The sequence below is a fragment of the Spinacia oleracea genome, chromosome 5 (genome assembly GCF_020520425.1).
Source record: "Spinacia oleracea cultivar Varoflay chromosome 5, BTI_SOV_V1, whole genome shotgun sequence".
Lineage (NCBI taxonomy): Eukaryota > Viridiplantae > Streptophyta > Magnoliopsida > Caryophyllales > Amaranthaceae > Spinacia > Spinacia oleracea.
The window spans coordinates 33,809,817-33,821,294 of NC_079491.1; the positions used below are offsets into that span (position 1 = coordinate 33,809,817).

Genomic DNA, 11,478 nt, shown 5'->3' on the forward strand with positions numbered 1-11,478 from the left:
GTGCGGATTGAGGTTCGGTAACCCCATAATGCAAAGTGTAATTTGTTGGGCCAGTCTCTATAGTTTTCGGCCATTTTTTCAATTATGACTTTAATGTTTTTGTTGGCTGCCTCTACCGCGCCGTTCATTTGCGGCCTGTAGGGAGAGGATTTGTGATGTTTGACATGATATTTTTCGAGTAGGTCTTGGACTTCGGCCCTAAATTGGGAACCTTGGTCGCTTATGATTTCATGTGGAACCCCGTATCGAAAGAATATGTTCTTTTCAAGAAAGCGAGCTACATTCTTGGCCGTTAATTTTGCGTAGGAGACCGCCTCTACCCATTTAGTGAAGTAATCAATTGCGACTAAAACGTACTCGTGTCCCCCTACACTGTGGGTGTTACTTTGCCAATTATGTCTATACCCCAGGTATAAAAGGGCCATGGTGAAGTGAATGTGTATAATTCTGAGGGAGGTAAGTGGTTAAGGTTACTGAAAATTTGGCATTTTGGGCAGGTTTTCACAAAGTGATGGCAATCGGTTTCCATGGTGGTCCAATAATACCCTGAGCGGGATATTTTTCGGGATAGCATTTTGCCGTTCATATGAGGTCCGCACACGCCGTTATGGTATTCTTCCATTAGTCTTTGGGCTTGGTTTTGGTGAACACAAACTAGCTTGATTTTATTTGGCGTGTATTTGTACAATTCTCCCAAGATTATGCTATATTGTGACGCGAGGAGGCGTAGGGCCCTTTGTGCTCGCGGGGAGGTGTTTGGGGGGAATTCCCCACTTGTTTTATAACGAAGGATGTCCGTATACCATGGTTCTTCTTCGGTATTTTTAGGTTCGGAGTCTATGGCACAGCAATAAGCCGGCTCTTTTCTTCGTTCGACCCGAAGGGTCATTCCGTCCCACTCATTCGGGATGTTGAGCATCGAGGCTAACTTTGCTAGTGCATCCGCGAATTGGTTGTCGTCTCTTGCTAAGTATGTATACTCGATTTTTTCAAGTTGCTCAACTATTTGGTCTAAGTGAGCCTGATATTTTGAGAGACTAGTGCTTCGGACTTTCCATCTTTTGGATATGTGGTTGATTATTAAGGAAGAATCCCCGAAGACTTGTAAGTGTTTGACTCCGAGGCTAACCGCGGCCTCTAGCCCGACTATGCAGGCTTCATACTCGGCGCCGTTATTTGTGGCCTCGAAGTCAAGTTTGACGGAAATTGGTATATGGGCCCCTTCGGGACTGACTAGGAGAACTCCGACACCGCATCCCTTTTGATTAGATGCTCCGTCGAAGTATAGTGTCCAACAGTCGTCTCGTATCATCAGAAGTTCCTCGTCAGGGAGGAGGTAAGCTTCCGTGGTTTCCTCATTCGTAGCATGTTCGGCCAGGAATTCGGCTACCGCTCTTCCTTTGATTGTTTTTTCTGGCATGAATTTTAGGTCGAATTCTGAGAGCACGACCAGCCATCTGGATAAGCGACCGTTTAGTGCGGGCTTTTCGAACATGTATTTTAAGGGGTCTAGTTGTGACACTATATGAACGGTGGGGGCTAATAGGTAATGTCTGAGTTTTTTGGACGCCCAAACGAGGGCGAGGCAGGTTTTCTCAAGTTCTGTATATCTCGTCTCGTACTGTATGAACTTCTTGCTCAAGTAGTAGATGGCTCGCTCGGATCCATGTACACACTGTGAGAGCATAGCTCCCGCTGCAGTATCCGTGACGGTGAGGTATAGACGTAAAGGAATTCCGGGCAAAGGACGGGAAAGGACGGGTGGTTTGCTTAGGTATTCTTTGATTTTATCAAAGGCAGTTTGGCATTGTTCATCCCATTCGGCTTTTTCTTCTTTTCTTAATTTTTTAAATATTGGCTCGCAAGTCATGGTAAGCTTAGAAATGAACCTACTAATGTATTGCAGCTTTCCTAGGAAACCCCTTATCTGTTTTTCAGTTTTTGGTGGGGGCATTTCGGTAATGGATTTAATCTTGGATGGGTCAATCTCGATTCCCCGTGTACTAACCACATATCCTAGTAACTTTCCGGAGGTTACCCCGAACACACATTTTTGTGGGTTTAGTCTCATGTTATATTTTAGGATTCGGGTGATGAATTTCCTAAGTGCCGGGAGGTGACCGCGCCGGTCTTTAGATTTGACGATCATGTCGTCTACATAGACCTCGATTTCTTTGTGTATCATGTCATGAAGTAACGTGGTGGCTGTTCTTTGATAGGTGGCCCCCACGTTTTTCAAACCAAAAGGCATTACAGTGTAGCAATATGTACCCCAAGGGGTAATGAAGGTTGTTTTTTCCATATCTTCTTCTGCCATAAGTATTTGGTTATATCCTGCGTACCCATCCATAAAGGAGAGAAGTGCATGTTCCGCTGTGTTGTCTACTAATATGTCAATGTGAGGTAGAGGGAAGTCATCTTTGGGACTGGCTCTGTTAAGATCTCGAAAATCTACGCACATTCGTACTCGTCCATCTTTTTTAGCTACGGGGACAATATTGGCCACCCATTCTGGGTAGTTGGAGACCTTTATGAAGCATGCGTCTAATTGTTTAGTGACTTCTTCTTTTATTTTCAAGGCTATCTTCGGCTTAAGCCGTCGCAGCTTTTGTTTTACTGGCGTCATTTTGGGATCCAGCGGAATCCTGTGCTTAGCGATTTCTCGATCTATTCCGGGCATGTCTTTGTAGGACCAAGCAAAGACACCCTCGAATTCCCGTAAGGTAGAGATCAGATCGGTTTTTTCAGTGGGAGTTAAGGTGAGGCCAATTTTAATGAATTTAGGATTTTCTTCTGTTCCAATATTTACCGATTCTGTGTCCTCAATTATGGGGGTTTTGAGTTCTTGTTCATTTACAGCTTTTATTAATTCGGTATATTCTTCTTCTGGCTCTTTTTCGTGCTCATTAGTTGCGGGGCATTCTGCATTACTACTCGGATTTTTAAGCGGCATATACTCAAAAGTTTTGTTCATCTTATTAAAGTCGTGAAGCATTACATCAAAAAGATCTCCCGGAGTGGATATTTCCGGGTCTAAACTAGTTTTGGGAGGGATTACAGTTTTATTAGGTTCAGACTCGGGTTCAGACTCGGATTCAGACTCGGATTCTTCACACATTGGGCCTTCTCCCGCAGATATCTTGAATTTCATCCCACGAGCATTAGTCCATTTAAAGGTCTTGCGCCACCCTTGTTTGGTTTGGTCGATCTTTAGGGGTGATGGAGCGATCAGTTTAGCGGGATCAAATAATTCATCCTGAAGGGCCAATGCCATGATTTCTGTTTTGCTCCTTGTTCTTTTCTTCTCTAACCCAAACAACAGCCCGAAAGCATGTGTGTTGGGGGAGGCTTTTGGCATTGTGTAGTTCTTTGAGGCGAGTGGCTTTTTAGAACGTAGAGGGTCGTGTCCCAGAGCATGCATCTCTTGGATCTGTGCGACCTCTAGGAGTGGATGTTCAGGATATGCCACTTCCATTGCGATCCTTGATGGCTATCACGGGTAGGTATTCAGGGACCCTGTATTAACATTATGGAGTAGGAGACACATTAGTTTATTTATGAGTGGGCCTCTCAGACACTTTATGACTACCCTTAAGTCGGACTAGTACATTTGGACTATTGTGCGTGCACTCTGAACTCTTTTATATTTTCGAAAATTTTTACCCGTGTGACATTCGAAGTTATTTTAATTAGCTTGCTCGGTTTTGGTGCCGAACATTGTCGTCATAGGAGGCCTAATGACGACGCAAGGAGTTATTTATTTTATAAGTCGTTTTTAGAATTGAGTGCCTTTTCCATACGCCCTCGTAGAAAATTTGTTACGAATTTTTTATTGCTTGCGTATATTTTGTGCGCGGGCACCGAGACTGCGGTGCCTGGCCAAAAGGCCAAACAGCAACTTCAGCGCCCAGCAGGGGCGATGAAATAATTGGCGCCCAGCCAGGGGCGCTGAAAATGCGTCCCTGACTGGTACTCGTATTCTGTTCGTCTATTTTTTTCGTACATACGACTTAATTTTGCGTGCTTGCCCAATAACGTCCTTTGCGCATTATGCAGCGTCGTGGGATCCGTTACAGGCCGTCCTGGGCGTCACTTATTTTTGTGGCGATCGCCCGGGACTGCGGAACACGTATTTAGGTATAACTCTTTGGCCAATTGGTGTTTATGAATGTTTGGGCAATTTTTATGGTCGTTGGTTTTCTAGCGTTATTTGTCACACACAATCACAACATAATCACGTAATTCGCTACACATAACTAACATTACAACATGAAGCAAAAATAATATGTCACGTAGTTTATGATAGGCTTCTATGGGTAATATTTGCGCCGGCTTGGTACCGCTTCTATCGTAGATCCAACACATGCCCCGGTCGAGGTAATGCATTCAACAGACGAATTTCGTCCCAAGAGGCCAATCACGATGTAAGCCAAGGGGGCATGCACCAATGAGAGGGACCTTAGTGGGCGACCGATTGGGTTTGGGACGTGTGTACTACTAGCGAAAAGTGCCGAGTGGACAACATTCGAAGCGTATGCACCCCCCGTTGGCGATGGGTATCCTTAGTCCCAACTCTCGAGATGAAACATGCCAAGGGAGCCGAGATTCGTTATGCGGTTCTGTCCGTTCACATTAATATGCTGATTTTCAGGTCGTCCCAACTTGATAAGGAAATAAACGCGGGGTAGGATCGTTTCACCCTTCGGCTATTTTGATTACCTACGAGCACGAGTATTTCATTAACGTTCCCCAGTGGAGTCGCCACTGTGAGGGGGTCGAAAAAGCACGAGGCTAATGCATGACCTCGTCCCTCGTGGGCGTGACGTTGTCAGATCAAGTGTAGTTAGATTTCCTGTGAGTTTACACCCAATCGACTAGTAATATAGGAGTCGTCATTCAGTTTTTAACGACAATGAGAAAAAATGACAAAACCCGGTTATCGTGACATAAAGGGAGTGCAATTATGTTCGACCACGACGGCCATAGGTTCCCTTGTGATCCCTGGTGTGGGGATCGCTCAACGTACACCCGCAGGGCAGAGATTGAGAGTTCGGGGGACTGTAACTACCGAGAGGAGTGCTCATCGATAACTCCAGAGGCAGGTTATCCTTACTAGCTCAGCATAAATAATTGAAGGGACATGCGTTAGAATATTAAGCTATTCTGAATTGATTTTAGCAATATGCAACACATAATACTAAATCGATCGTGATTATCTTATTTAGATTGATTCAAGGTGCCTAGCATGATAATTCAATTGTCCAAGGTATTATCTTATTAGGCGTGATAGATCAATCAAGTTAATAGTTTGACAATTTTATAAAAGGGCGATGAAAGCGATTAAATCATATGAGGGACACATTACAACGCACCCTTGAGAGGTGCGTCACGGTTCTCAGAAAACTAACCACTTGGCTTTGCTATTTCTCCTTAGGCTTAATTCATCAGCTACAAGGGACAGGATGCGTTCTGTTCGACTTTTGGGTCGATTGCGACAGAACGCCGGATCAATTTCGCAGCGTGAGGCTAGGCTTAAGGCTAGAGTCAATACTCAGGTTATGGAATTGTGTGTCCTGTTCACGTCGGTTTTTAGGCTGTATTTATAGGGAAAGAGTTTGTGGAAAGATAGATCTTTAGAATACGAATCCAAACGGCCCCAGGTATTTTCAGCGCCCATGGCTGAATTAATACGTAACTCTTATTTCCGAATTATACCACTTTTAACAACTACTTCTTACGGCAGTTACTATTCTTAGCAGGTTTCTATAAATAGCAGTTTTGGCTGAAATGAAAGGGTGATTGAGATTCATTATTTTAATGGAGATGTGTTGCCAAGTGGAGATTTATGTTCTCATCATCGAACCTTCCCTTTCGGAAATTATAATGAAGTTTTGTTTCTTTATCTCAGTTTTGCATTATTCATGTTAGCTTAATAATCGATTTAACAACTACTCCGTACAAATGTTCCCAGTTGTTGAGTTATTCCCATGAACATTAACATCTAGCCATATTACTAACCTAATCCCAGCACACCAAGCCTAATGCTCCACTTGGCCCAACAACTCAACCCAACACAAATTCAATATATGAGTTACATGGATATATTTAAAAACACCCAAAAGATCATATTTCTTCCATGTGGGAGAAAACTCCCACAACAACTAAATGAAGACTATTTATCTAACAATTATCTGCATCTGGTTTGGTGGAAAACGCCGGTTTTGTTGGGATCATAATGGGTTCAATTTCGTTATTGAGCATGGATGAAATTTGTAACAAGGATGGTCTGTCTTCCTGGTTTTGTTGAACACATAGTAGAGGAATTTGCAATTTTGCATACATGTGATTAGCGTACGTTTAGAATTGGAGTGGTCTAATGTTGGATCCACAAATTCCATGCCTTGACCTTGTATTCATAACTGATAAATTCATTCAACAATCATTTGTGTACATTCTTAAACTCGGATTTATAATATTTATGAATTAAGCTCACTCTATCAGTTAGCTGGGTGCAGTTACTTACATAGAATTGGCTATTCCTCTTCCCACTGATGATTTGTAGCAGCAGCACTCCAAACTCCAAAGCTATAAACATCATGTTTTCTGGAGTATACTTCTTGTTTCACGAATTCACGTACTCCGGAGGAACATATCCACTGCCAGAATATATATGATTAATATAAATAATTAGGGTATAACAAGAATGCAAGCAAAACTATATACTCACTATGTTCCCACAATTCTGCTTGTGTTTGCTTGATATCCATCCTTTTGGAATATTCTTTCCATGCCAAAGTCTGATATCTTAGGATTTAAATCTTTGTCAAGTAAAATATTACTGGCTTTTAGATTGAGTATTCTTGCAGGTATAGGAGGCCTTGAATTATTCTAAGTATTTACTCCAGCATGAAACTGTGTTTGGTCAATTGAATTAGTTAGTTAAATTTACATTAAATATTGTAGCAACACATCTTGGGTATGGCTTTTAATTAGTTTGGACTATGGACTAATCAAGTTTCACTTTAGACAGCCTTTACCTTTACTTGCGATTATTTAATTTTCAGTTAAAAGGAGTTTAGATATCTGCTCATGTCTTTGTTCGTGAGCTAGATTTTAAATCATCATAAAACATAGTTTTGCAGTGAGCATAACTTCATTTATCCCATTAAATCATCACAGAACAACTCAAACTGCTGTAAAAATGTTGATTCCTGAGTTTTGACGATGACAAACTTAAGCTATACTCACAACTGGTTATTTAAGGAATGTCACAGGTTTATATGAAACGATCAGCACACTTAGCAACAACAAGTATACAACACTACCAGCTGAGAAACCATGAAGAGAAGCAGTTCAAAACAAGGATTAAGATTGAATCATGGGCCAAGGAGTATGAAGCCCAGCAAGTCAATTAGAGTCCAGAAAGGTATAAGATCAGTTGATACAAATACAACTTAGTATGGGAACAGAATATTTCATAGACTCCTAAATCAGTTTTATTTTATAAAAGATAAGTGTCGATTTACAAAACTGATTTTACTATTTTACTTAAGGTTAAACTCTTAAACGTTTTAAGTTAATTCACAACTCTCAAATCCGTAAGGATTGAGTTTATCTAAACGCGTTTTAAAGATGTTATTTGCGAAAATATATCTTTTGAAAAGAGTCCTAAATTGGTTTGAATTAGAATCTAGGGTAAACTCTTGGTTTCCTATATATACACCTTAAGTTCTCTGCGAAAGTTTTTTATCAGACTTATTTACATTAACCGGAAGCTTTCAGGTATTACCCTTAAAGTCTTAATCTTTAAAGAGTCTGTTCCTGTTCCCATATAGAGCAGTATTTGTTACGTGGTCTTATATCTAGCATTTAGCATTAAGTTTAATATTACTTTGTTTTCAGTTTAAAGTGTTGAGATATTGTATGTTAAGCCTGAGTCAGGCTTACTTGAGCAAGAGAGAAGATCTCACAAGAGATCTGTGAGGAGAAGCAGTTGAGGGACTGTTTCTGTAAGGGAAGGAAAAACGAGGGGTTGTTCCTGGTCATCTGTAGTCAGAGGAGACTAACAGATTGTGGCCCGAGTAGATTAGGCTTGTAAAGAAACTGAGTTGTTTTGCCTAATTAGTGAATGTGTTTAAGTCCCCAAAGGGGCCGTGGTTTTTTTCCTCTCTATTGGGCCTAGAGAGTTTTCCACGCTAAATCTCGCTTGCATATTTTACTGTTTCTGTTCCTAGTAGTTTAATTTTTGTAAAACCGTAAAATATCAATTCACCCCCCCCCCCTCTTGAGGAACTCTGTGAAACTAACAATTGGTATCAGAGCCAGAACCCTTTAACTGCAGGTAATTCTGTCGGGAAAACCGATTCTGAAGCTATGAACACAACTGAGAAACTCGAAGAGGGATACTCAACACAACGACCTCCAATGTTTAGTGGCAAATACTATTCATACTGGAGAAACATGATGGAGATCTTTATCAAGGCTGAGAACTATCAAGTATGGAGAGTCATTGAAGTTGGAGACTTCCAAGTCACTAAGCTAAACACCTCTGGTGAAACCGTTCCTAAACCGATTGCTGAATTTGACAAAGCCGACTATGAAAAGCTCGAGCTTAATGCCATGGCTGTCAAAATTCTTCACTGTGGACTAGGTCCAAACGAGCACAATAGAGTAATGGGATGCAAGAATGCGAAGCAAATTTGGGATCTGCTCCAAGTCACTCATGAAGGAACAAACGAAGTCAAAAGATCAAAGATTGATCTTTTAATGCACCAGTATGAGTTGTTCACCATGAAACCTTCTGAAACAATTCAAGACATGATCACCCGCTTCACTAACATCATCAATGAATTGAACTCTCTTGGCAAAATCATAACCCCTGAGGAACAAGTTAGAAAAGTTCTAAGAAGTCTTCCACAGGATCCCTGGATGGCCAAGGTAACTGCCCTTCAGGAAACTAAAGACTTCACCAAGTGTAACCTGGAACAACTAGCTGGATCCCTCCTGACTCATGAACTGCAACTAAATGCACGACCTTCAGAGAATAACAAAAATAGGGCTCTTGCTCTAAAAACTGAAAACGATGAAAACTCTGAAGAGGATGAGGAAACAGCTCTATTTGCTAGGAGATTCAGAAGAATGTTCAGGAACTATAAAGATGGAGATCACCGAGGGAAACCTAACCGGAAATTCTCCAAAACTGATACTGGATGCCATAAGTGTGGAAACTTGGAACATCGCATTAGGGAATGTCCTCTCTGGGATCAAGAACGAGGAAAAGGAAAGGAAACAACCAGAGACAGATTCAAAGATAACAGGAACTCATTCTCCAAAACTGAGGTGAGAAAGGTAATGATTGCTGCATGGGGAGACACTTCTTCGGATGAGGAACAGGAACAACCCAACGAAGAAACAGCTCACCTGTGCCTAGTAGCTGAACATGAAGAAGATGGATCTGACTCAGAATCTGAAAAATTCCAGGCAAGTCTCACTCAAATTAAAAATAAACTTGAATCTCTTTCCAAATTAGAATTGTTTGACCTTCTTTCCTGTCTCACTAGTGATTATGAGGATCTACTGAAAGAAAAGTTAAACTCTGATAAAGAACACCAGACCACCATAAAAGAACTTAGTAATGAGCTAGAATGGACAAAAAATACTAACATAGATATAGACAAACGGTTCTTTAACCTCTTTGATCAGAACCTCCACATAAAAGAAATCTGTGAAGCCTTACGAAGTGAAAACATCTGGCTAAAACAAGAACTGATTGATCTAGAAGTAGCCAAGACTAAAAGCCTTAACAAAGATGAACTAGAAAGAACTCAACTGGAACTAGTCAAGATTCACCAAGAAAAGACCAAACTAGAAGATGAACTAGCTAGAAAGACTAGACACAGAATAGAAGGAACACCTAAATGGATAGAAGAAGCTAGAACCAAACGCACAGAAGGACTAGGTTTCAACTATAAGAAACGTCAACTTAGGAAGACTAGAGTAGATCTCTATAGTGACATTGTATGCTCCTTCTGTGGTCTAATTGGTCACTACAGAATCTCATGTCCCAAAAACCAAAGAAGCTTGGAAAAGAACATAGAACACACCAGAACTAAATGGGTAAAGAAAAGCGATTTGATTCCAAGCAAGGAACCCAAGCTATACTGGGTTCCTAAAAACTCTAACTAAAAATCTCATGCAGGTCAAAGTGAGGGGGAACAACACATGGTACCTAGACAACGGTTGTTCCAAGCACATGACAGGAGACAGAAACAGATTTCTCTCACTCACGGCCTATGAAGGTGGAACTGTGACTTTTGGCGATAATAAAAAGGGTAACATCATTGGTATTGGTAAGGTCGGTAAGTCAAAGTCTCACTCCATCGATAATGTATTTTTAGTTGAAGGTCTAGGACATAGCTTATTAAGCATTTCTCAATTCTGTGACAAAGGAAATTATGCTAAATTCTTCTCGAATAAATGTCTGATTATCAACAGTAACACTGATGCAGTGATCTTAGAGGGACAGAGGAAAGGGAACACCTATGTGGTTAATCTTAACTATGTTCCTCACTCCAATCTGACATGTCTCAGTGTTATTGAAGATGATCCATTATTGTGGCATAAAAGATTTGGTCATGCTAGTTTCTCTCTAATGAACAAGTTGAATTCAAAAAATTTAGTCACAGGTCTTCCGAATACCAAGTTCGCAAAATTATCAGTGTGTGATGCCTGTATCAAAGGAAAACAAGTAAGGACTTCTTTCAAGTCAAAGGGAATAATCAGTACAACAAGACCACTGGAGCTGATCCACATGGACTTATGTGGACCAATGAGAACTCAAAGCAGAAGTGGAAAAAGATATGTGCTTGTAATTGTAGATGACTTCTCAAGATACATATGGGTAATCTTCCTAGCCAGCAAGGAAGAAACATTTGAAGAATTCGTAGCATTTGCCTCTAGGGTCCAACGACAAAGCAATCACAAACTGGTCCACATCAGATCAGATCATGGTACTGAATTCCAAAACAAGAAATTTGATGACCTATGCAAAGAATCAGGAATAGATCATAACTTCTCTGCACCTAGAACTCCTCAACAGAATGGTGTGGTAGAAAGAAAGAATCGAACTCTTGAAGACATGAAAAGGACAATGCTGATTGCTAGTGGACTTCCAAAAAGTTTCTGGGCCGAAGCTCTAAACACAGCATGCTATGTGCTCAATCGAGTATTGATTAGAGCAATCAAAAACAAAACCCCATATGAATTATATAGAGGAAGAAAACCCTCCATAACACATCTCAGAATCTTTGGATGCAAGTGTTTCGTCCACAACAATGGAAAAGACCAACTGGGAAAATTTGATGCACGAAGTGATGAAGCTATATTCTTGGGATACGCTTCGAACAGCAAAGCATATCGAGTATTCAATAAAAGGACCATGTGCATGGAAGAAAGCATACATATTATATTTGATGAAAC

The 11,478-nt window shown here is 40.9% G+C and overlaps 1 protein-coding gene across 1 annotated transcript; it reads left to right on the top strand.

The window, feature by feature from the left end:
* Window positions 1-8,373: 8,373 nt before the first annotated feature.
* On the top strand, window positions 8,374-10,185 carry LOC130461419 (uncharacterized). The gene has a single exon (XM_056829516.1). It carries the CDS (start codon window positions 8,374-8,376, stop codon window positions 10,183-10,185), a length of 1,812 nt encoding a protein of 603 aa, XP_056685494.1.
* The last annotated feature ends 1,293 nt before the right edge of the window (window positions 10,186-11,478 follow it).

Coding starts and splice junctions, on each gene's coding strand:
- LOC130461419 (XM_056829516.1), top strand. CDS start 8,374: ATGAACACAACTGAGAAACTCGAAGAGGGATACTCAACACAACGACCT.